Below are 25,997 nucleotides of genomic sequence, written 5' to 3'. Positions count from 1 at the left end.
TCGACTGCTGCCCTGGCCAGCACATTCTCCAGATCTCTCACCAATTGAAAACGTCTGGTGTATGGTGGCCTAGCAACTGGCTCGTCACAATATGGCAGTCACTACTCTTGATGAAATGTGTTATCGTGTTGAAGCTGCATGTGCAGCTGTACCTGTACGCGCCATCCAAGCTCTGTTTGACTCAATGCCCAGGCGTATCAAGGCCGTTATTACGGCCAGAGGAGGTTGTTCTGGGCACTGATTTCTCAGGATCTATGCACCCAAATCGCTTGAAAATGTAATCACATGTCAGTTCTAGAATGATATATTTTTTCAATGAGTACCCGTTTATCATATGCATTTCTTCTTGATGTAGCAATTTTAATGGCCAGTAGTGTACTTGCACAAAAAAAGGTAACAATTTTGGTTAGATACTTTCACGCTGTATTACTAAGTGCGAGAGCATCGTCTTCTATCAGGCGGCCGCTTCTGCCCCGTCTGTTTCCGAAACTGATAACGGTACCTCATTTGGAGAGCCGGAGGGAACCGCAGAGCCGGCACTTCCGTCCTGGGAAGGTGCGCCTCGGCAGGCAGGCAGGAGCGGTGGCCGAGCACGGCAGGGCAGGGCGGCAGCTGGAGGACGCGGGCGCACCGCGGCGGGGCAGGAGGGGCGTCCGTGCTGACGCGTGCGGCGTGCCGCAGTCGGCTGCGTGCCGCGCCGCGCCGCGCCGCCTCAGTCCTCCCGCGACGCCGCTGCAGACATGACGCGCCCTCCGCAGCTGCCGCTTCCGCAGCCCCTGGTGCTGCTCGCGCTGGTGGTGACGGCGATGGCGGTGTTGGCGACCGGAACCGCAGCCGCCAGCGCCGTGCCGGCCCACGAGCGCTGCCTGCCCGGCCGGCTGGCTGTCTACCGGCTGGTGCTGCACACGCACTGGACGCGGGCGCGCTTCCCCAGGCACTACCCCGAGTGGCGCCCTCCCGCGCAGTTCTCTCCCCTCGTCGGTAAGTCGCTCGCCGTTCTCTGTCAACGTCCTCGTATCGCAAGAAGCGACGTATCCAGCGAACACGGCACGTGACGCACGTACCATCTTCCAACTGAAAAAAAAACAGCCCTCGGTCACTATTTTTAACAAATCAACCTGGTTTCAACACTGCTAGGAGTGTCTTCTTCAGAAATTAAAACAAAGAATGATCTATATTCCATAACATGGTCACAGAATAATGACTAAAAACGTATGATGGGGTATAAGTACGGAATCATCGTAAAAGACTGACAGTACTTATATGTCATTAATAAAAAAGCAGGTGTTGACAGATGTGAAAATTACCGAACAATCAGTTTAATAAGCCACGGCTGCAAAATACTAACGCGAATTCTTTACAGACGGATGGAAAAACTAGTAGAAGCCGACCTCGGGGAAGATCAGTTTGGATTCCGTAGAAATATCGGAACACGTGATGCAATACTGACCCTACGACTTATCTTAGAAGCTAGATTAAGGAAAGGCAAACCTACATTTCTAGCACTTGTAGACTTAGAGGAAGCTTTTGACATTGTTGACTGGAATACTCTCTTTCAAATTTTGAAGGTGGCAGGGGTAAAATACAGGGAGCGCAAAGCTATTTACAATTTGTATGGAAACCAAATGGCAGTTATAAGAGTTGAGGTGCATGAAAGGAAAGCAGTGGTTGGGAAGGGAGTGAGACAGGTTTGTAGTCTCTCCCTGATGTTATTCAATCTGTATATTGAGCAAGCAGTGAAGGAAACAAAAGAAAAAATTCGGAGTAGGTATTAAAATCCATAGAGAAGAAATAAAAACTTTGAGGTTTGCCGATGACATTGTAATTCTGTCAGAGACAGCAAAGGACTGGGAAGAGCAGTTGAACGGAATGGACAGAGTCTTGAAAGGAGGATAGAAGATGAACATCAACAAAAGCAAAACGAGGATAATGGAATGTAGTCGAATTAAGTCGGGTGATGCTGAGGGAATTAGATTAGGAAATGAGACACTTAAAGTAGTAAATGAGAATTGCTATTTGGGGAGCAAAATAACTGATGATCGTCGAAGTAGAGAGGATATAAAATATAGACTGGCAATGGCAAAGAAAGCGTTTCTGAAGAAGAGAAATTTGTTAACATCGAGTATAGATTTAAGTGTCGGGAAGTCGTTTCTGAAAGTATTTGTATGGAGTGTAGCCATGTATGGAAGTGAAACATGGACGATAAATAGTTTGGACAAGAAGAGAATAGAAGCTTTCGAAATGTGGTGCTACAGTAGAATGCTGAAGATTAGATGGGTAAATCACATAACTAATGAAGAAGTATTGAATAGGATTGGGGAGAAGAGAAGTTTGTGGCACAACTTGACTAGAAGAAGGGATCGGTTGGTAGGACTTGTTCTGAGGCATCAAGGGATCACCAATTTAGTATTTGAGGGCAGCGTGGAGGGTAAGAATCGTAGAGTGAGACCAAGAGATGAATACACTAAGCAGATTCAGAAGGATGTAGATTGCAGTAAGTACTGGGAGATGAAGAAGCTTGCAAAGGATAGAGTAGCATGGAGAGTTGCATCAAACCAGTCTCAGGACTGAAGACCACAACAACCACTACAACAATAAAATAATAAATATGCCAAAAGGGCATTAGCCACAAAGATATTTATGATAAAGAAAACTGTGATAGCGAGCCACTAAGGGCTGCTCGTTACTTGTGTGGTGCAGGTTGCAAAACTTATACCCTATCATACCTTTTTAGTCATTATTCTGTGAGCATGTTATAGAATATAGACCACTCTTTGTTTTAAATTCTGAAGAAGACACTCCCAGCAGTGTTGAAACCATGTTAATTTGTTAAAAATAGTGACCGAGGGCTGTTTTTCTTTCAATTGTAACTATTCACGGTCTCTGAACATGCAGCCATGTACAAAATTTTGCCATCTTCCTATATTTCAGTTTTGAGCTACATATTGTTAAACCGAGTAGTATACACCCTGAAATTGTGACACCAACTGTACACCGTGGTCACAGTCACTCTCAATTATTATCTGGCGAAACTGTCTTGGGCTCTGAGCACTATGGGACTTAACAGCTGAGGTCATCAGTCCCTTAGAACTACTTAAACCTAACTAACCTAAGGACATCACACACATCCATGCCCGAGGCAGGATTCGAACCAGCAACCGTAGCGGTCGCGTGGTTCCAGACTGAAGCGCGTAGAACTGCTCGGCCACCCCGGCCGGCTGAGAAACTGCCTTAATATAGAAAATTTTGTAATGAAATTGGACTCCCATATACTAAAAACAGGAGTGACTTCTTGCGTTCTCCAAGGTACTGTTACAGGCTGTTCCTCATCTACACAAGCGATTTAGGAGACAATCTGAGCAACCGCCGTAGGTTGCTTGCATGTGCTGCTGTCATGTATCGTCTAGTAAAGTCATCAGAAGATCAAAACAAATTACAGAACGATTTAGCAAAGATATCTGTATTATGTGGAAGTTGCCAAGTGGCCCTAAATAATGAAGATTCTGATGTCATCCACACGAGTACTAAAAGGAATCTGTTAATCTTTGCTTACACGATAAATCAAGCAAATCTTAAGTCCGTAAATTTAACTAAATACCTAACAGCACTCAGTCTTCAGGCCACGAGTGGCCTACCGGGACCATTCGACCGCCGCGTCATCCTCAGTGGAGGATGCGGATAGGAGGGGCGTGGGGTCAGGACACCGCTCTCCCGGTCGTTATGATGGTATTCTTGACCGAAGCCGCTACTATTTGGTCGCGTAGCTCCTCAAATGGCATCACGAGGCTGAGTGCACCCCGAAAAATGGCAACAGCGCATGGCGGCCTGGATGGTCACCCATCCAAGTGGCGATCACGCCCGACAGCGCTTAACTTCGGTGGTCTCACCGGAACCGGTGTAGCCACTGCGGCAAGGCCGTTGCCACAATTAAATACCTAGGAATTACAATTAAGAACACCTTAAATCAGAAAGAACACACATAAAATGTTGTGAGGAAGATGAACCAAAGACTGCACTTTATTGGATGAACACTTAGAAGAGGGAACAGATCCTCGTGTACTAAAGAGAGTGCCTACTCTGTCGGAGTGAGCTGCTCGCTCTGGGATCCTTACTAGATAGGACTATCGGAGTACGTCGAGAAAGGTCAAAGAAGGACAACACATTTTGTATTACTGAGAAATACGGGCGAGAGTGTCATGGACATGATACAGGATTTGGAATGGACATCATTAAAACAAAGCGTACATCGTTGCGACAGGATCTTCTCACGAAATTTCAATCACCAACTTTCTACCTCGAATGCGAAAATATTTTTGGCGCCGACCAACACAGGGAGAAACGGTCATCTTAATAAGGGAGAGCAGAGCTCGCACCGAAAGATAATAGGTGTTCGTTCTTTCCGCGCGCCGTTCGAGAGTAGAATAATAGAGAATTATTGTGAAAGTGGTTCGATTAATCCTGTGCCAGGTACTTAAGTGTGATTTTGAGAATATCCATGTACATATAAATGTAGAAATGCGTTTTGTTTCACCTCCGTCACATATTTTTTGATCCAATATTAATATTAAAGTATCCAAAATCCGAGATTAAGTAAAATCTGCCATGGAAGCTTTCCAATGATGAAACTTGGAAGTGATCCGGATCTAAAGACTTTATTTGCGGTTTAGATAGATGACGACACTATTTATTTAATGAAACTGGCATATTACAGAAATATTTCTAATATGTTATCGACAGTTGACAGGCCTCAACTATTAGGGACAGTTGTGTTCCAACAGTGACCATTCTTACCGCGGAGGACTTCTTCTTCTTCGGTGTCTGAAGATTCGACAGTTTCGCCATTGTTCATAACTACTGCAGCCCATATATTGCATTTTACTAATGTAAAATGTCATTTCTATGCGCCATTTTTCACATAAATATACTTCACATTCAGCGACAGAACACTTAAACATCTTGTACACCAGTATCACAGTCACCCTTCAGAAAATATTCCTGTCAGACTAATTAAACAATAATGTCTCGCAACTTCAAAGGTCCGTACTCTACTAGATTTCACTCAATGCTGAATTTATCTGAACTTACCTTGGTGGCAGAGGGCTGTGTATGTACAGTGGTGCATGCATAGTAACAAACAAAGAACTCGAGGCTCAGAGTGACCCTGATGTGAACTTCTAGGATTAAGAAAGGACCAAGTATTCGAATCAGGTTGTGAGGTATGTCTGGAAAGAGATTGGAGGAGCCTCCAGCCAACAATCCTCAGTGTGTGCTCCAGGCATGTAGGAGATTCCTGGATATGACATTCGGACATTTATTAGGTTCACGGTGAATGAGTACAAGAAATTGTTCGTCCCCAGTTGGGTCACAAATCTTACTGATGCTGATGACGGAGATCAGTTCGAAATTCCCACCCGCTGAAGGTTCGAGTCCTCCCTCGGGCATCGGTGTGGATGTTGTTCTTAGCGTTACGTTAGTTTAAGTAGTGTGTAAGTCTAGGGACCGATGACCTCAGCAGTTTGGTCCCTTAGGAATTCAAACACATTTGAACATTTAAAGTTCGAAATTGAATAATCACCTAACATTTGTTATGTGGTGAACAACCCGCAAAATTTGATAAATTTCACGGACTTCGGATAAATACCAATATATTTAAATGTAACAACCACCAGGTGATGTACCAATCCCTTAGCTACATTTACATGTCCATACATACTATGTGCATACATACTGCACCAGTCAGCACTCGGTGTACCGTGGAAGGTACGATGTACCGCTGCTACTCATTTTATTTTCTGTTCCACTCGTAAATGTTACTGGGGATAAACGACTATCTATATGCTTCCGTACGACCCCTAATTTCCCTTACCTTTCCCTCGCGGTCCTTAAGCAAGATGTATGTCGGTGCCAGTAAGATCATTCTGTAGTTGTTCAAAAAGCCGGTTATCTAAACTTTCTCAACAGTGTTTCGCGTAAAGAACGTCGTCTTCCTTCCGCGGATTCCAGTTTGAGTTCATGGATAATTTCCGTCATACCACCGTGTTGAATAAACCTACCGTATCGTCTCTGGATTCTTTCCACGTCTTCCTTCAATCCGATATCTTCCTTCAATCTGACCGGGCGGGGATCGCTGCAGTGTTCAATAATAGGTCTTAGAAGTGTCCTGTACGTTGTTTTTCTTTATAGAAGAGCTACACTTTCCTAAAATTCTACCAGTAAACCGCAGTCGATGTTTGCCTTCCCTGAAACAGAAGTTGGGTGTCCGTTCCATTTCATGTCGTTCTGCAAAGTTACGCCTAAACATTTAATCGACGCGGCTGTGTCAAACAACCACTGCAGAATTGTTTTCCCTACTCATCTGCATTAACTTTCAGTTGTCCATATTTAGAGCAAGGTGCCATTCATCTCACCGACTAGAAATTCTGTTCAGGTGATCCTGTATCATCCCAGAGTCATTCCCGTACACTGCAGAGTCATCAGCGAACAGTCGCAGAATGCTGCTCACCCTGTCCGTCAGACTGTTTATATACAGGGAGAACAGCATCAGCCCTATAACACCTCTCTGTGGTACCCCTGACGATACCCTTGCGTCTGCTGAAAACCTGCCATCAAATCTCCATACCTCCATCTTCTGGTGGACGCTAGGAGAACAGGTTTTATTGAATCTTATGTAGGTGGATGTGCTGAAAAGTATGACTTCGAATTTTTTATGTCAGAATTCTTAAATATTTTTAAATGAAACAAAAGTTATTAACATTCTACATCTTTATTCTTCATGTCTACATATTTGAGGCCCTCTACAGCTGGGGTGCTACGAATTGTAGTGTGTAACACGGCGGTGTGTAACCTAACTATGTTGGTGAGTGGGAAAAAGCGTGTTGCAGTAGTTTCCAATTCGAAGAGTTCATCCACACATGGAACTCCTTCCGCATGACTATGCCAGACGACACTCGAGCACTGCAACATTTGCAACAATCTGTCGCCGTAAGTTCACTATAATCGATCATCCTCCATGCACCCCCAACGTGCTCCCATCCTATTTCCACCTTTTTCCAAAACTTAAAGAACACCTTCGAAGACTTCACTTTGATAGTGATGAAGCGGCGCAAGCAGAGGTGACGTTGTGCCTCCCTCAACAATGTCAAACGTTCTACAATTACGATATTGACGAACTGGTCGCTCGTTGGGAGAAATACGTTCGTCGCCAGGGTGACTATGTTGCGAAATAAATATGTAGACACTAAAAATAAAGATGTAGAATGTTAATATCGTTTGTTTTATTCAGAAAGCTTTAAGAATTTTGACATAAATTCGGTGACATTATTTTTCGGCACGCTCTCGTAGTTGTGTTTACTACGTTTATTTATACAAAATCGGTTTCGGTGTTACAATACACCATCGTCAGGCACCTGAGCGCCTCTAGGTGACCGCTTTGGTTTTCGGGAATCATTGTCACACTTTTTGTCGAAGGTCCAAGAAACATCGACGTCCGCAAAACGCCATCGCCTCTGGTCCGTATGACGGCGGCACTTCATCTCAATGTTGATCACCGAGACTCGTAAAGGGACCTGAGACGGTGTATTGTAACTCCGAAACCGGTTGCAGTACGCTAACGGTATTATCGTTACTAAGTATGATTCGCCACCCACTACAACGTAGTGGATCCTATGACAAATATTATGTGATTATTCCATTACGAATTGATGTCCACCATCAGAATGGGTGAGAGTTATGTCACATACGGGAACGAACAAAATCTCGCCCGAAAGAAATTTTCGCTCTGCAGTGAGTGTGCGTTGATATGAAACTTCCTCTTGGATTAAAACTGTATGCCGGATCGAGGCTCGAACTCGGAACTCTAGCATTTAGCGGACAAATGCGCTACTGACTGAACTACCCAAGCACGACTCGAAACACCTCACAGCTTTACTTCCGCCACTGCCTTGTCACCTACTTTCTGAAATTCACAAAAGCCATCCTGAGAGACTCGCAAACCTAGCACTCAAGGTCGAGATGGATAACTCAGTCGGTAGAGCTCTTGCCTGAGAAAAGTAAAGATCCCTAGTTCGAGTCTCGGTACGACACACAGTTTTAATCTGCCAGGAAATTTCAAACAAAATCTTGTATTCGTTGCGGTGTCAATCCACTCAGTCTCCTAATTTCATACTCATGAATTTCTTTCATGCCTGAAACACACACTGAAGATTGCTGGCTGCAGGCTGGTTTTAAAGTATACGTCCTCTGTTTTCTTCCCAGACATAGTTTCTGGATGATAAACCAGGAGACAGGACAGGACAGGTAGCGCCAGTAAATTCCTCAAGATGTTTGTAGTGTGAAGTGTTAGCCGAAGTAGCCGCTTCGAAGATTTAGATGACAGACTTCTAAAGCTACTTCCTGCTAAGGTACATCAGAACTGTCCATTATCGGTCCGCTAATAGTTTTGGACACTTTTTATCTGAGTCCAAAATAAAACATCATTAAAAGCAAATTAAAGAAATAATTACGATGTTAGACAACTGTTGGCTAAAATCTTGCAATTTATTGCGTTCTAAGTGGCAAGTAGAAGACCTTCTGTGCAAGATACATGTCATAATTGGCAATCCGGTAGGTGTTCCTTGCTCTGTCCTACTCCGCATTTATAGTCAGTGGTAACCACTGCGAAGTGACAAATACCAGAGATAAGACAGCTAAGAGACATCCACAGGATCCAATTCTTTGGGGGGTTTCCGATTTTTAGTCAAGTTGAGAAATCCACAACTGCTTCCTTGCTGTAGCTGCTGTTTGCAAAGTTGAAGTACTCTTGGGGAAAATACTTCTGGGTCTCAGCCTTCGAGCTGCCGGAACATTTATTTCCCTTGGCAGCTACTTCACGACGAATGTCTGGTGCCACTATGCCTACGAACTGGACAACATGTAACAATGTCACACCTTCCGTTTAGCGCCGTGTTCACCTATGTTTTAGTGGGTGGTTTTGTACCAGACTGGGCAAGCACAGGCTACTCTGCAGCACTGCAACATGTTGCTAGTGCAATTGTTCCCACGGTTTGTTTCGAATACCTCACATTCTACCAGCGATCTTACGAAATATATTATTTCTGGATTTCACCGTTTTGCAGTAATGATTGTTTCAAGCATTGCAGCAATGCCGTTTTCCGTTTGAACTTGCGAAGTTGCCTCGACAGTCTCTGTTGAGTTGCAAGATAGTGCTCGACTTCTTGTAATGACTGCTCTATGACAAATGAGCCGCAGCACCATTTTCGAGGCAGTGTAATCTTTGCTATCAGCTAACTGCTTCAAGTGACATATTTAAATAATATTAGAATACGCTACTGTGAAATTCAGTATTGGATTATCCTGCTGGAATCTGCCATTTGATACGCAGTTTCAAATGCTCCCCAGAGAAAGAGACAGTAAATTCAGTTGTTTTCGTCAGGTGTTTTGGAAGAATGGTACCGCAGGCATGGTCGGGTAGCCAGAAAATGAGTTTGTAGGTACATGCATGTTGATGGAGCTATGTAGAATATCTACGCAATAGAGACTTGTGAATGGGTCTTGAGAATGGCAGCTTCCTGTGTCGTTTCACCATGTCGTCTGCAGACACGTTGGCGTCGACCTGACCACCTGGAACAAAAGCTAGACCACTCGTTAAATACCACAAAATACCACTCAATGTGCCAGTTGACTCTCCGTCTACACCATGCAAATCAGTAGTGTCTACGATACGGCGTCAGTGATAAAAGACGCATGGTAACTTGAGATCACCCAACTCCCAGTTAATATGTGACACATTTCCTGCAAGCTGTGCTCATGTTTCAGCTGTTCTCGTCCATCTGCTCGTGAAAGCCAATCAAACATCAGATGATCTTTTTGTTTGTTTGTCGTCCTGAAAGTATCTGTGCCTACTCACGGAGTCCATTTCGTCGTCACTCGCTCTACAGTCAACGCACCACAGCCAAGAGTGTTGTATCTGTCGGTTGATGCTCCCGTATCCCTTATGCCAATGATTGGGCGTCTCCCGAAGTCCGAAAGACGGTGACGAGCTGCTCGTGCGAGTTTTCTAGTCAAACTGTGTTGTGACACCCACCAGAGGAGCCCCAGTAACGTCGAACACATTTAGTAGCCCTCATGTACTGATACCATTCTTCATCTGTAGGAATTGCCTCTTTCTGTGCTGTAAGTGATGAAAATGGGCTCGCATGACGTTTTAATCTACAATACGACTGGTTTTGAGGTAGAGGATTATCAGTTTCGCAGCGTTTGGTCGAAGTGCTCATGTGCAACCGCTTCCATTCCGTCAGAGTAATTTTATTTACCTGAACAACTTCGACAAGGCCTTAAAATCACAACGGATATTAAAAGTAGTGGCCCCCAGCAAGAACTCACGAATGTTGCCGTCCCATATTCTGTTGTACCCATTCGGACAACTTTTGTACTGTTAGAAAGTTGTTACAGGTTGCGAGAACCCTTGCTAGGATAGGTGTGTATTCGTTGTGGAGAACGAAGGCTGTTATCATACAACTTTTCTTCCACTAAGCTAAGTTTATACTTATAATTTATTTGCAACTAATATCAAAGCAGTTACGGCTTCATCTTCAAGCACTTTATCATTGTCGCTGTGATACACCACCGCAAGTATACCCTGTCAATGCCTTGCAGCATTCTCTAGGGTCACAGATGAGTGGAGGAAAATTTGCGAAAATTGACATATTGTCCTTTTCCGAAAACACGCGCAATGAATACTGTACAATAAATTTTGTTGTCTGTCTAGACTTCAATATGCCAACGGCCTTACCGCAGTGGTAACACCGGTTCCCGTGAGATCACCGATGTCAAGAGCTGTCCGGCTTCACCAACACTTGATGGGAGACCGTCAGAAACTGCCGAGCGCTGTTGGCAAGCTGGGTGCACTTAGCCCATGTGAGGCCCATTGGGAGCTGCTTGATTGAGAAGTAGCGGCTTCATGTTGAATAAAGCTGCCAACGGCCCTATGCCCCTCCATATTCGCATTTCCATTGGCTGAGGATGTAACGGCGATAGCTCTATACCGTTGGGGAGTTCCGAGGCCTGTTCGGACGGAGATGAGATTGCAATAAGATGGTTTATGACATAGCTAGTAAATTTGCTTATAGAATATGAGTTGTCAACATACTCAGATCTAAAGACGGTTTGATGAATCAGAAACTAGTCTCAAGTTTGCGAGCATATGCAATTAGACGGCCTATAAAATTTGTTCTCCGTAAAAAATATTTCGCAGATAATACCCCATTTACAGCGCTAGGGAAGCAATTGGACTACAGCTGCCTTCCTCTACAAGAACCCTTGTCTACAGTGCTATGCCTACACACTTCTGAGTCAGTTCACCAAGAGTTCAGTTTCCCGCTATTTCTTCCGTAAGGGAAAGCTCTTGTTCTGTCATGACGTGGAAGTAGTATCCCTGGAAAAGAGGATACAGAGTTGCTGCAAATATGTGATTACGTCATTCAGTAGTGGAATACACAACGAACGATTCAGATACTTTACTGAAACATGCAATTATACAGACAACCGGCTGCAAATAAATGTTTGGTAAACTGTCACAGGTTTCTACACCGTTACTGATGTCTTCATCAGAATGAAACTTTGGGAAACCGTAAAATTACACTGCGAGAAAGCAGTGGTCAGAATTAAGAGCAGATGTGCTCAAGGGGAAAAAAAAGTAAAACACGTTCCAGCCATTGGCACGTGTGCCTAGCTAGCAGCATGTCTGATGTATCTAATTTATTTATTTGTTACAACAGAAAACTACCACAAGATGCCGACAACATTTTTCAGTAGCTATCTGCATGTATAATAATTTTATCTTGGAACTCTTCCATTTGGTCCGTATTTGCATGGAAAGCACAGAAAGCAGACATAAACAAGGAACAGAAGTCGTCCTGATTCGCGCTTCAGTTTTCATAGCTTTTCTCGCCACCTGCGATACACCTCTCGCGACACACGCGAACAGAAGGATGACGTAATATTCTTGATCAGAAACAAAGTGCGAAAGTTTTGTTTTTCTGTGTATAAAAGTAGCCACATACCATCCAACGAAGGTGAGTTCACGAATAGCTAAGTAACAGCTCAGTACACACCAAATAACTGGATTCCACAACACTACCACAACCCCAAGTATATACTGTTCACATGCGAAGTTCACCTTTTAGTATTTTGTTTACTAACAGCCGCTCACACGGTTGCAGATGACATGATGTTCGCTGAGTAAAAAACGCCAACAGAAAAAAAGCGCACAGAAGATAGGTCGCAAACAGCGACAATAATTCTTAAAACATGCTGTAACATACAATAAATAAGGTAGTATGAAAGTATCCATAGAAAACTATACTTCAAAAAACGAATAGTAATAATGTGATACTGTGTTTGTATAACCATGCTATTTTCTGCATGTTTTAGATTTTTAAAAAAACCACTGATGATGGTGATATTTGTCGCCGAAACTTGGTTGGGAGAATAAAGAAATAAAGGAATAATACGGTATTTTTGCATCAAGGCGGACTCAGTTTCTGATATTACTGTTTATCTGTCCGAACATTTGCACGTGAAGGGCAGTTATTCAAACCAGCAGTCAACAATAGTGCTTCCCAGCCTAGGTCGTGCCCCACATAATCTTCGTAAGTGTAAACTGCGAACCAAGTTTACGCTGTTTTTTACTCTTACTTGAAGAAGGACTAGCGTGGCCGGCGTCATTCGTAAACACTGCAGAAATTTACACCAGGCGTCTCTAGGAGAAGTTACATGCTTGCTGCTGTAGTCAGCAAACAATTGCAATACGATAATAGCACCGCCGCTTTTTTATGCTGTCAATTCCTGTTTATGTTTACGTGGCAGCTCGTATTCACAGCGGAAAATACTTACCTCGAAGGCTACGCTGCTTTCAAAGACAGCTACGTTCCTGTTGACATGCTATCTGACATACAATGAGGTGACAGAAGACCTGAGATAGCGATTTCCACATGAGCAGATGACGGTAGTACCGCGCACAAAAGGTATAAAAGTGCAGCGCACTGGCGGGGCTGTCACTTATACTCAGGTGATTCATGTGAAAAAGTTTCCATCTACATCTACTTATATACTCCGCTAGCCACCAAGCGGTGTGTGGCGGAGGGGCACAGTTGGAGCCAAAGTCATATTCCCCCCCCCCCCCCCCCGCGCGGATCACGCGAGGGAAAAACGACTGTCTGAACGCCTCAGTACGAGCTCTTATTTCCCTCATCTTTGAATGCTGATCATTGCAAGATTTGGAAGTTGGTGGTAATAATATATGCTCTACATCCTCAGTGAAGATCGGATTTCGGAATTTAGTGAGCAGCCCCTTCCGTTTAGCGCGCCGTCTACCTGAAAGTGTGTCACACTTCAAGCTTTCTATGAAGTTTTTAACGCTCTCGCGATGGGTAAATGTACCAGTCACGAATCTTTCCGCTCTTCTTTGGACCTTCTCAAACTCTTGAATCAGACTCAAATGGTAAGGGTCCCATACAGACAAACAATACTCTAAGACTGGACGAACTAACGTATTGTAAGCTATTTCCTTTGTTGAAGGACTGCATCGCTTCAGGATTCTACCAATAAACCGCAGTCTAGAGTTCGCCTTACCCGTTACTTGTGTAACCTTATCATTCCACTTGAGATCATTTCGAATAGTCACACCCAGATACTTGACGGATGTTTCCACTTCCAAAGACTGGGCATTTATTTTTTACTCGTACATTAATGGGGATTTTCGCCTTGTTATACGCAGTAGGTTACACTTACTAATATTGAGAGATAACTGCCACTCATTAAACCACGCATTAATTTTATTCAAATCCTCATTGATTTGTTCACAACTTTCGTGTGATACTACTTTCCTGTAGACTACAGTATCATCGGCAAACAGTCTAATGCCGCTGTCAATACCATCAACCAGATCGTTTATATAAATCGTAAAAAACAGAGGACCTATTACGCTGCTCTGGGGCACACCTGAAGTTACTCTTGTTTCTGTTGAAGTCACCCCGTTCAGGACGACATACTGCTCCCTGTCTGTTAGAAAACTTTCTATCCAACCGCATATGTCATCGGATGGACCGTAAGCGTTTCCGCGTGAATATGGCGGCACGATAAGAATTAAAAGACTTTGAGCGCAGAACGGTAATTGGTGCTAGACGCATGATACATTTCACTTCGGAAATCATTAAAGAATACAGTATTCCGAGATCCACAGTTTCAAGCGTGCGCCGAGAGTACCAAATTTCAGACGTTACCTCTCATCATGGACAACGCAGTGGCCGACGGTCTTCACTTACCAACCGAGAGCGGCGGCTTTTGCGTTCAGTTGTAAGTGCTGGCGGACAAGATACACTGCGTGAAATAACCGAAGAAATCAGTGTGGGATGTACGACGAACGTTTCTGTTAGCACAGAGCGGCTATGGAAGCAGACGATCTACGCGAGTGCCTTCTCTAAAAGCACATCACCTGCAGCGCCTCTTCTGGGCTCGAGGCCATATCGGTTGGGTCCCAGTCGACTGCAAAACCATGATTACTATTGGTAAGAGCACATGGCAGGGTTCGAGTGTAGTGCAAATCCACGAAGCCATAAATCCAAGACGGCCGGAGTGGCCGAGCGGTTCTAGGCGCTACAGTCTGGAACCGCGCGACCGCTACGGTCGCAGGTTCGAATCCTGCCTCGGGCATGGCTGTGTGTGATGTCCTTAGGTTAGTTAGGTTTAAGTAGTTCTAAGTTCTAGGGGACTGATAACCTCAGAAGTTAAGTCCCATAGTGCTCAGAGCCATTTGAACCATAGATCCAAGTTGTCAACAAGGCACTGTGCAAGCAGCTGGTGGGCTGTGTTTACACTGAATGGACTTGATCCCCTGGTCCAACTAAACCGATTATTGACTGTAAATGGGTATGTTCGGCTACTTGGAGACCATTTGCACCCATTCATGGACTTCACGTTCCAAAACAACGATGGAATTTTTGTAGATGACAATGCGCCATGTCACCGGGCCACAGTTGTTTGCGATTGGATTAAAGAAAATTCTCGACAATTCGAGCGAATGATTTGCACACCAGATCGCCGGACATAAATCCCATCGGCATAACCGAGAGGTCAGTTCGCGCAACGGCAACACTTTCCTCATTATGGACGGCTATAGAGGCAACACGGCTCAGTATTTCTGCAGGGGACTTCCAACGACTTGCTGAGTCCATGCCACGTCGAGTTGCTGCACTACGCCGGGCAAAAGGAGGTCAGACACAACATTAGGAGTCCCATGATTTCCATCACCTCAGAGTAAGGCTTCTAAGGTTTTCATAAAATACGAGAGTATTTTCTTCTCTTTCTTCATCCCAGTTCTGAAAGAACAGAATAGCCTTATACAACAACGCAAAGATCAGTTTGGCAACGTTCATAGGAGAAATCTGTTTTGTTTCGTCAAATGGACTGAGGAAGGTAATCTCGCTGAGAGAGAGCATCAACTGGGTTCATGTAGTTCTATGACAATGGTTTTCCACTGATTTTCATTATTTACCAACTTCTAATCTCAAAACGAGCTACACTGTAACAACAATATCACCGATAAACAAATTTTTAGAAACACGTGCCTATGCGTTAGATGTTCAGTAATCTAGTGTACCAAAGTTTGTGATCTGGAAAATTGTTTACCAAGGTGCAAGTGTTCTTCAGCGCGTATCCATCGTGGTACACGATAGAAAAGGCGAACATGAGATTATCCTGGAGGTCATTTTGAACACCAGAGCACGTGGTCCAGTTGCAGACGGTGTGCCACTGCCTTTCGTCGACCTACCCGGTCAGCTATAGGGAAGCTTAGTTTATTGTGGTCGCTGAAACACGGAAAAAACATTGCCTAGGCAAGAGTTAATTAGAACAACATAAAAAATAATATGCGAATAATGGACAGTACAAAAACTAAGTCAGGAGATACTGGCGGTATTAGATTGGGGAATCAGACATTAAAAATGGTGGAGGAGTTCTGTTATTTGTCCAATACAATAAGTAGCAGTGACCTGAATGCGGAGGATATGATATGTAATTGGGCAATAGCTAGAAAAGTAGTTTAGAGAAAGAGTAATTTGTTAGCTTCGAATACAAATTTTAATGTTAGAATGTCTTTTTTGAAGTTATTTGTCTGGCGTGTAGCTTTGTACCGATGTGAAACATGGACGATAAACAGTTCAGACGAGAGAATAGAAGCTTTTGAAATGTGGTACTTCAGTGGAATGCTGAAGATTTGATGAGTTCATCGAATAACTACTGAAAAGTAACTGGAATGAACTGAGGAGAAAGCATTTTTATGGCAGAACTTGATTAAAAGAAAGGATCCGTTGACTGGAAATACTCTGAGGCAGGAATGCAGAGATGAAGTTGCTTCCACATGGTAGGTTAGCATTGAGCTGCATCAAACCAGTTTTCGGACTGAAGCCCATAACTACAATATGTCCTCTGAAAAAGACGAAACGTTAACCAGAAGAAATTATCTTCAGCGTAATTCCCAGAAAGCGTGTGGTACCAAGGGTGTAAATAGCGGCCACGAAAGACTGCAGAAGAATACCGACTTCAAGAGACCATTTTTTAATTTTTTTTACGCAAGCACGTTTCACCACTTTATGTGCTGTCTCCCGTGAGATATTTTGTTTATTTTCTTTCCGAAAATTTATTATTGGATGTTAACGTCCTTCATGAGGGCGCTTGTAATAATAAACTAGGTTAATATGTCAAAATAATTTTTCAGATGGGAAAAGAAAAAATCCCACTGAAAATGCCGCATAAAGTGCTAAAACAAGCTGGTGCAATAACAAAACTATAAAACGGTGTGTTAAAGAAGCCTGAATTCCTCTTCAGGTTTTCTTAGCGAGCACGGAAAATAAGAAGAGCTACAATATCCAGAGGATGAGTACAGACATGGAAGCTTTCATTGTACGAAGCCTGTTCAAAAAGGTAATGGGAATATTGTAACTTCACTTGTTGTGTTAGTTTGACTTGTTGTTGTGTCGGTAAACAAATCTGAAAAGTATCAGTGAGGCACATGTATTTTAGTAGTATAGGAGATTATTTTGTGTAAAAACGGATCAGAGAATTAAATTAAATTAAATTAAATTTTGCTACAAGAAAGGAATAAAGAACAGCAAAATTTTAGAAATGTTAAATATTGTTTGACGAACCTGCTAAGAACAAAAGCAAGGGTTTAAGTGTGGTGTAATCGTTTCGAAGAAGGCCTTGAAAAAGTTGAAGATGACGGACGCTCTGGACATCACGCACATAATCACCCATAAAGTCGTCGTAAAAGTGGAAGAAATGATTACGAATGGTCACCGAGTCACACAGAGGCTGCAGGTGTTATTGGTGTATCAGTTGGCTGATATCATGAAATTATTTCGGATGTTTTGGGTGTGATGTCCTTAGGTTAGGTTTAAGTATTTCTAAGTTCTAGGGGACTGATGGCCACAGCTGTTAAGTCCCATAGTGCTCAGAGCCATTTGAACCATTTTTTTTTGTTTTGGGTGTGAAACGTGTGACAGCATAACTTGTTCCCAAATAGTTGAATTTCGAACCAAAATAGCGTCGAATGTAAGTCGCTCAGGAATCACTAGATCAAGTTATCAACGATGCAGAACTACTGAAACACGTCATAACACGTAATCCAACAGTATTTTACGGATATAATGTCGAAACTAGGCTCAGTAGTCCCAGTGGGAGAATTGTGGATCGTGAAGATGTTGCCACAACATGGAATGATCAATAACGAGTATTAAACGCGAGTAGGAGGCCGTTTACACGAATGACTCAGAAAATAAACGCCCGGATTTGTGGTGAAACAACGCGCGGCTTTCGCGCAGGGTAATGCAGTTGCTCACACTTCTTACTTTCATCGAGAATTTTCTGCCGAAAACAACAGTGTAATGATACTCTAGTCTTCATATTCGCCAGACATGTGACTTCTCTCTTCCCAAGAATAAAGAAGAACTTGAAGGGTCGTGGTATTACGGGCGTAGATGAGATTACAAACGCACCGCTGAGAGAACTAAAACCTATCCGACAGATTGAGTTCCAGAAGTATTATGAGCATTAGAAAACATGATGGCGTAAGTGTATAATACACTACTGACAAAATTGCTACACTAAGAAGAAATACAAATGATAAACCTGTACTCACTGGACAAATATATTTTACTAGAACTGACATGTGATTACATTTTCACGCAATTTGGGTGCATAGATCCTGAGACATCAGTACCCAGAACAACCTCCTCTGGCCGTAATAACGGCCTTGATACGCCTGGGCATTGAGTGAAACACAGCTTCGATGGCGTGTACATGTACAGCTGCCGATGCACCTTCAACACGATACCACAGTTCAACAATAGTGACTGGCGAATTGTGACGAGACAGTTGCTCGGCCACCATTGACCAGACGTTTTCAATTGGTGAGAGATCAGGAGAATGTGCTGGCCAGGGCAGCAGTCGAGCAATTTCTGTATCCAGAAAGGACCGTACAGGACCTGCAACATGCGGTCGTGCATTATACTGCTGAAACTAGGGTTTTGCAAGGATCGAATGAAGGGTAGAGCCACGGGTCGTCGTAACACATCAGAAATGTAACGTCCACTGTTCAAAGTGCCGTCAATGCGAACAAGAGGTGACCAAGACGTGTAACCAATGGCACCCCATACCATCACGCCAGTATGACGATGACGAATACACGCTTCCAATGTGCGTTCACCGCGACGTCGCCAAACACGGATGCGACCATCATGATGCTGGAAACAGAACCTGGATTCATCCGAAAAAATGACGTTTTGCCATTCGTGTACCCAGGTTCGTCGTTGAGTACACCATCGCAGGCACTCCTCTCTGTGATTCAGCGTCAAGGGTAACCACAGCCATGGTCTACGAGCTGATAGTCCATGCTGCTGCAAACGTCGTCGAACTGTTCGTGCAGATGGTTGTTGTCTTGCAAACGTCCCCATCTGTTGACTCAGGGATCGAGACGTGGCTGCACGATCCGTTACAGCCATGCGGATAAGATGCCTGTCATCTCGACTGCTAGTGATGCGAGGCCGTTGGGATCCAACACGGCGTTCCGTATTACCCTGCTGAACCCACCGATTCCATATTCTGTTACAGCCATTGGATCTCGACCAAGGCGAGCAGCAATGTCGCGATACGATAAACTGCAATCGCGATAGGCTGCAATCTGACCTTTACCAAAGTCGGAAACGTGATGGTACGCATTTCTCCTCCTTGCACGAGGAATCACAACAACGTTTCACCAGGCAACGCCGGTCAACTGCTGTTTGTGTATGAGAAATCTGTTGGAAACTGTCGTCATGTCAGCACGATGTAGGTGTCGCCACCGGTGCCAACCTTGAGTGAATGGTCTGAAAAGCTAATCATTTGCATATCACAGCATCTTCTTCCTTTCGGTTAAATTTCGCGTCTGTAGCACGTCATCTTCGTGGTGTAGCAATTTTAATGGCCAGTAGTGTGTCTAACGGGGAGTGCTTTGAAGAGGATAACAATGGTGTAGACGAGTGAATACATTTCTTCTGCGGTGGTTTTCCGGAGCCGCTGTGGGGCCGGTGTGTGAGCGGAGCGGCGGGCGGCCGCTGGAATGCGGTCCTACGCCCTCCGCTGTGTGTCCACCTCGGCAGCCGCTGCGCTGCAGGCCTTCCCTCCCACCTGACTCGCCAAACCTGCCGCGGTGACACCTCCACAGCCCACGCAAGCCGCCGGAAATACCGCGCCGCGCTAGCTGCTGCCGCTGATTCAACCACACTATTCCCACCTCGCTACTTACTATCCTCGCGGAAACGATGACGATGATGATGAAGATGTTTGGTTTATGGGGCGCTCACCTGCGCGGTCATCTGCGCCCTTAAAAAGTCCCAGTTTTTACACAGTCCAATTTTTACATAGTCCAAGGTAGATGTACAATTACAGCTTGATGCGCGGAAGGAAATAATGAAAAGGTATGGATTAAAAATAAATAAAGATAAGAGTGAAGTAATGGTATTGGGAAGAGAGAAAGGGATCAACAGAAATATTACCTTGAATGGAGAACCCCTCGAAGTGGTAGAAAGTTTCACTTATTTAGGGAGTGAAATATCTGGGGATGGAAGAATAACTAACGAAATTAGTCAAAATGTTCACGGGTGTACTGCCGGTCTACAGTGTCCAACGGGCACTTTTTTTTTTTTTAATATTTTGGCGATCATACATGTCGCCATCATCAGGTGAACTGACGAACTGAGTCCCTGTGAACGTGCCGGCACGGAGATCCGTACGCTATGGCTGCTCAGAGGGAACTGTGTTCGGTCGCGGCGGCGGCCGATTTAAATACCCTCCGCCCTCGGCGCGCTCCCTCCGCTGTCCGCGCCCCGCGCCACGGTCGCGCTGTGGAACAGATTGCGACGGCGTCTGAGATGACGTCGGAGTGGTGGCTCTGTCCGCCGTGGTCGTCACAGCTATACGTTTGCTCGATTTACTCTTGATTAACCCAATCGCTGGTTCCTAAGCCTTGCTAAGATTATAGCCACAGTCGTCATTGGTGCGAATTTCGATGGCCTCTCTAACAACGCTGTCCCAGTATCTCGACGTCTGTACCAGAATCCTCGTGCGGTCATACTCCATAGTGTGATTTTCCGACAAACAATGTTCAGCGACCGTCGACTTGCTCGGATACATCAGTCGAGTGTGCCTCTGGTGTTCACGGCATCGATCCTCGACGGTACGCATCGTCTGGCCAATATACGACTTGCCACATTGACACGGAATCTGGTACACGCCGGCCTTCCTCAAAGCGAGGTCATCTTTGGCGCTCCCCACCAGTGCACGAGTTTTATTCGGATGTCAAAACACAGTTCCGACCCGGTGTTTCTTCAAAATGCGGGCGGTTTTCCCCGAGAGTGCGCCTGTATATGGAATAAACGCAGTGCCTACCTCCTCCCTCGTGATTTCACCCATATCCACAGGTTGTGCTGTAGTGGTTGGGCGAAGAGCACGTTGAATCTGCCACTCCCAGTACCCATTTTTTCGAAATACAGTTCTCAGATGTTCCAATTCCTGGGATAGACTCTCTGCGTCAGAGATAGTGCGCACCCTATGTACTAGAGTTTTAAGTACCCCATTCCTCTGTGAAGGGTGGTGGCAGCTGTCTGCGTGCAAATACAGATCAGTGTGCGTTGTCTTCCGATACACCCCATGACCTAGGGTGCCGTCAGCCCTTCTCTTGACCAAGACGTTGGACACTGTAGACTATAGACCGGCAGTACACCCGTGGATATTTGGATTATCAAATACGCCTGGAGAAACTCAAGAATCACTAACGAAACTAATAGGAGGTTACAGAGGGGAGGCAATTTCTACCAAACAATAAAACACCTGATTCACATACGGAAGTTTCAGAAAAAGCAAAACTCCTTATGTATAAGAATTATTACTTCCCTATTGTCACCTATGGTGGGCCGGCCGGAGTGGCGATTAAAGGCGCTACAGTCTGGAACCGCACGACCGCTACGGTCGCAGGTTCGAATCCTGCCTCGAGCATGGATGTATGTGATGTCCTTAGGTTAGTTAGGTTTAAGTAGTTCTAAGTTCTAGGGTGTAACCCGTGGTCTAGGAAGCCGGCACGGTAGCTCAGCGTGTTCGGTCAGAGAGCCGGTTGGCCCCTGTAATAAAAAAACTGAGTTGAAGGATCAACCACCGAACTTGAAAAGGATGTCTTGCGACGTCCGCAACGACCAAACACAACGATCGATAACGAACAAAATGCAAAAAAAAGAAAAAAAAAGGGGGGGGTGTAGCGTCTTTGATTCATAATCAAAACGTCTTCGGTCCCGGGTTCGATCCCCGACACTGCCTAAATTTTGATACATAATCAGCATTGGCGGCCGAAGACTTCCGGCATAAGAAGTCAGCCTCATTCTGCCAACGGCCTTGTCAAAGAGGGCGGAGGAGCGGATAGAGGTTCAGGGCACTCTCTTGTCCTAGGGGCGGGAAATTGCCCCTAAAGGCGGAAGAATCAGCAATGATCAACGACATGAGGATGCAGAAGGCAATGGAAACCACTGGATTAAAGACACGTAACGTGTATCCACAGGACACGTGGCCTGTAATTGAAGAAGTGTCATGATGATCTCTCCATTGGCAAAAGATTCCGGAATAGTCCCCCATTCGGATCTCCGGGAGGGGACTGCCAAGGGGGAGGTTACCATGAGAAAAAGATTGAATAATCTACGAAAGGATAACGTTCTACGAGTCAGGGCGTGGAATTTCAGAAGCTTGAACGTGGTATGGAAACTAGAAAATCTGAAAAGGGAAATGCAAAGGCTCAATCTAGATATATTAGGGGTCAGTGAAGTGAAGTGGAAGGAAGACAAGGATTTCTGGTCAGATGAGTATCGGGTAATATCAACAGCTGCAGAAAATAGTATTACAGGTGTAGGATTCGTTATGAATAGGAAGGTAGGGCAGAGGGTGTGTTACTGTGAACAGTTCAGTGACCGGGTTGTTCTAATCAGAATCGACAGCAGACCAACACCGACAACGATAGTGCAGGTATACATGCAGACCTCACAAGCTGAAGATGAACAGATAGAGAAAGTGTATGAGGATATTGAAAGGGTAATGCAGTATGTAAAGGGGGACGAAAATCTAATAGTCATGGGCGACTGGAATGCAGTTGTAGGGGAAGGAGTAGAAGAAAAGGTTACAGGAGAATATGGGCTTGGGACGAGGAATGAAAGAGGAGAAAGACTAATTGAGTTCTGTAACAAGTTTCAGCTAGTAATAGCGAATACCCTGTTCAAGAATCACAAGAGGAGGAGGTATACTTTGAAAAGGCCGGGAGATACGGGAAGATTTCAATTAGATTACATCATGGTCAGACAGAGATTCCGAAATCAATTACTGGACTGTAAGGCGTACCCAGGAGCAGATATAGACTCAGATCACAATATAGTAGTGATGAAGAGTAGGCTGAAGTTCAAGACATTAGTCAGGAAGAATCAATACGCAAAGAAGTGGGATACGGAAGTACTAAGGAATGACGAGATACGTTTGAAGTTCTCTAACGCTATAGATACAGCAATAAGGAATAGCGCAGTAGGCAGTACAGTTGAAGAAGAATGGACATCTCTAAAAAGGGCCATCACAGAAGTTGGGATGGAAAACATAGGTACAAAGAAGGTAGCTGCGAAGAAACCATGGGTAACAGAAGAAATACTTCAGTTGATTGATGAAAGGAGGAAGTACAAACATGTTCCGGGAAAATCAGGAATACAGAAATACAAGTCTCTGAGGAATGAAATAAATAGGAAGTACAGGGAAGCTAAGAAGAAATGGCTGCAGGAAAAATGTGAAGACATCGAAAAAGATATGATTGTCGGAAGGACAGACTCAGCATACAGGAAAGTCAAAACAACCTTTGGTGACATTAAAAGCAACGGTGGTAACATTAAGAGTGCAACGGGAATTCCACTGTTACATGCAGAGGAGAGAGCAGATAGGTGGAAAGAATACATTGAAAGCCTCTATGAGGGTGAAGATTTGTCTGACGTGATAGAAGAAGAAACAGTAGTCGATTTAGAAGAGATAGGGGATCCAGTATTAGAATCGGAATTTAAAAGCACTTTGGAGGACTTACGGTCAAATAAGGCAGAAGGGATAGATAACATTCCATCACAATTTCTAAAATCATTGGGGGAAGTGGCAACAAAACGACTATTCACATTGGTGTGTAGAATATATGAGTCTGGCAATATACCATCTGACTTTCGGAAAAGCATCATCCACACAATTCCGAAGACGGCAAGAGCTGACAAGTGCGAGAATTATCGCACAATCAGCTTAAAAGCTCATGCATCGAAGCTGCTTACAAGAATAATATACAGAAGAATGGAAAAGAAAATTGAGAATGCGCTAGGTGACGATCAGTTTGGCTTTAGGAACAATAAAGGGACGAGAGAGGCAATTCTGACGTTACGGCTAATAATGGAAGCAGGGCTAAAGAAAAATCAAGACACTTTCATAGGATTTGTCGACCTGGAAAAAGCGTTCGACAATATAAAATGGTGCAAGCTGTTCGAGATTCTGAAAAAAGTAGGGGTAAGCTATAGGGAGAGACGGGTCATATACAATATGTACAACAACCAAGAGGTAATAATAAGAGTGGACGATCAAGAACGAAGTGCTCGTATTAAGAAGGGTGTAAGACAAGGCTGTAGCCTTTCGCCCCTACTCTTCAATCTGTACATCGAGGAAGCAATGATGGAAATAAAAGAAAGGTTCAGGAGTGGAATTAAAATACAAGGTGAAAGGATATCAATGATACGATTCGCTGATGACATTGCTATCCTGAGTGAAAGTGAAGAAGAATTAAATGATCTGCTGAACGGAATGAACAGTCTAATGAGTACACAGTATGGTTTGAGAGTAAATCGGAGAAAGACGAAGGTAATGAGAAGTAGTAGAAATGAGAGCAGCGAGAAACTTAACATCAGGATTGATGGTCACGAAGTCAATGAAGTTAAGCAGTAAAATAACCAATGACGGACGGAGCATGGAGGACATAAAAAGCAGACTAGCAATGGCAAAAAAGGCATTTCTGGCCAAGAGAAGTCTACTAATATCAAATACCGGCCTTAATTTGAGGAAGAAATTTCTGAGGATGTACGTCTGGAGTACAGCATTGTATGGTAGTGAAACATGGACTGTGGGAAAACCGGAACAGAAGAGAATCGAAGCATTTGAGATGTGGTGCTATAGACCAATGTTGAAAATTAGGTGGACTGATAAGATAAGGAATGAGGAGGTTCTATGCAGAATCGGAGAGGAAAGGAATATGTGGAAAACACTGATAAGGAGAAGGGACAGGATGATAGGACATCTGCTAAGACGTGAGGGAATGACTTCCATGCTACTAGAGGGAGCTGTAGAGGGCAAAAACTGTAGAGGAAGACAGAGATTGGAATACGTCAGGCAAATAATTGAGGACGTAGGTTGCAAGCGCTACTCTGAGATGAAGAGGTTAGCACAGGAAAGGAATTCGTGGCGGGCCGCATCAAACCAGTCAGCAGACCGATGACCAAAAAAAAAAAGTTCTAGGGTACTGTTGACCACAGCAGTTAAGTCCCATAGTGCACAGAGCCATTTGAACCATTTTTTCACCTATGGTGGAGAAACATGGACAATGACAGAAAGGGACTGGAGCAGACTGCAAGCAGGGGAAATGGAATTTCTCAGAGCAGTTAAGGGAAAAACAAGAATGGACAGAGTAAGGAATGTAGAGATTAGAAAGGACCTTAAACAAGAAAGCATGAGAGAAGAAATTGAAAAAAAGAGATTAAGACGGTATGGGTATGTTAAAAGGATGCATTTGCAGAGACTCTCCAAAATTATGGAAGAACTGAAAATGGATGGGAAAAGACCTAGAGGGCGCCCAAGAACACGGTGGAAAATGGGAGTGAGAATATCAGTAGAAAGGAGAGGTGTGACCTGGCAGCAAGTGCAGCAAGAAAAGTGGTGGGAGGACCGAGCCAAATGGAGAGGACTCGTCAGCACCCAGACCCGGCAGTAGCTGGAGCGGGATTCGGATATAGATAGAAGGTAGCCTCTGTCGATGATGGTGATGAAATGATGACAACACAAGCACCCATCCCTGGGCAGAGAAAATCCCCAACCCGGCCGGGAATCGAACCCGGGACCCCTTGATCCGGAAGCGGCAACGCTAGCCACTAGAACACGAGCTGCGGACCCTAGCGGAAACCTAGAACTGTTCACAGGTTGGACAAGGTCGTTAGCTGAGCCGAAAGGACAGAACAGGAAATAAGGGATGCGAGAGTGGTACACGAAGTATCCTCCGCCAGACACCACAAAGCGGCTTGCAGGCTATGGATCAGAGGTTCCAGATTTTTTTCGCTGCGTACCACGATAATTTTTAAAAAACATGGGTGAACTAC

At 44.4% G+C, this 25,997-nt stretch overlaps 1 protein-coding gene across 1 annotated transcript in view; it reads left to right on the top strand.

The window, feature by feature from the left end:
- The first annotated feature begins 740 nt into the window (after positions 1-740).
- LOC126260490 (spondin-2-like) overlaps positions 741-25,997 on the top strand; it is a 250,824-nt gene continuing 225,567 nt past the window's right edge. Inside the window, exon 1 of the mRNA XM_049957818.1 lies at positions 741-981. Coding sequence (XP_049813775.1) covers positions 741-981 — 241 coding nt within the window. The remainder of the gene's footprint in view (positions 982-25,997) is intronic.

Source organism: Schistocerca nitens, chromosome 5 (assembly GCF_023898315.1).
Source record: "Schistocerca nitens isolate TAMUIC-IGC-003100 chromosome 5, iqSchNite1.1, whole genome shotgun sequence".
Classification (NCBI taxonomy): domain Eukaryota; kingdom Metazoa; phylum Arthropoda; class Insecta; order Orthoptera; family Acrididae; genus Schistocerca; species Schistocerca nitens.
Note: the sequence above shows the minus strand (reverse complement) of the source record. Positions and strands in the feature narration are given on the sequence as shown.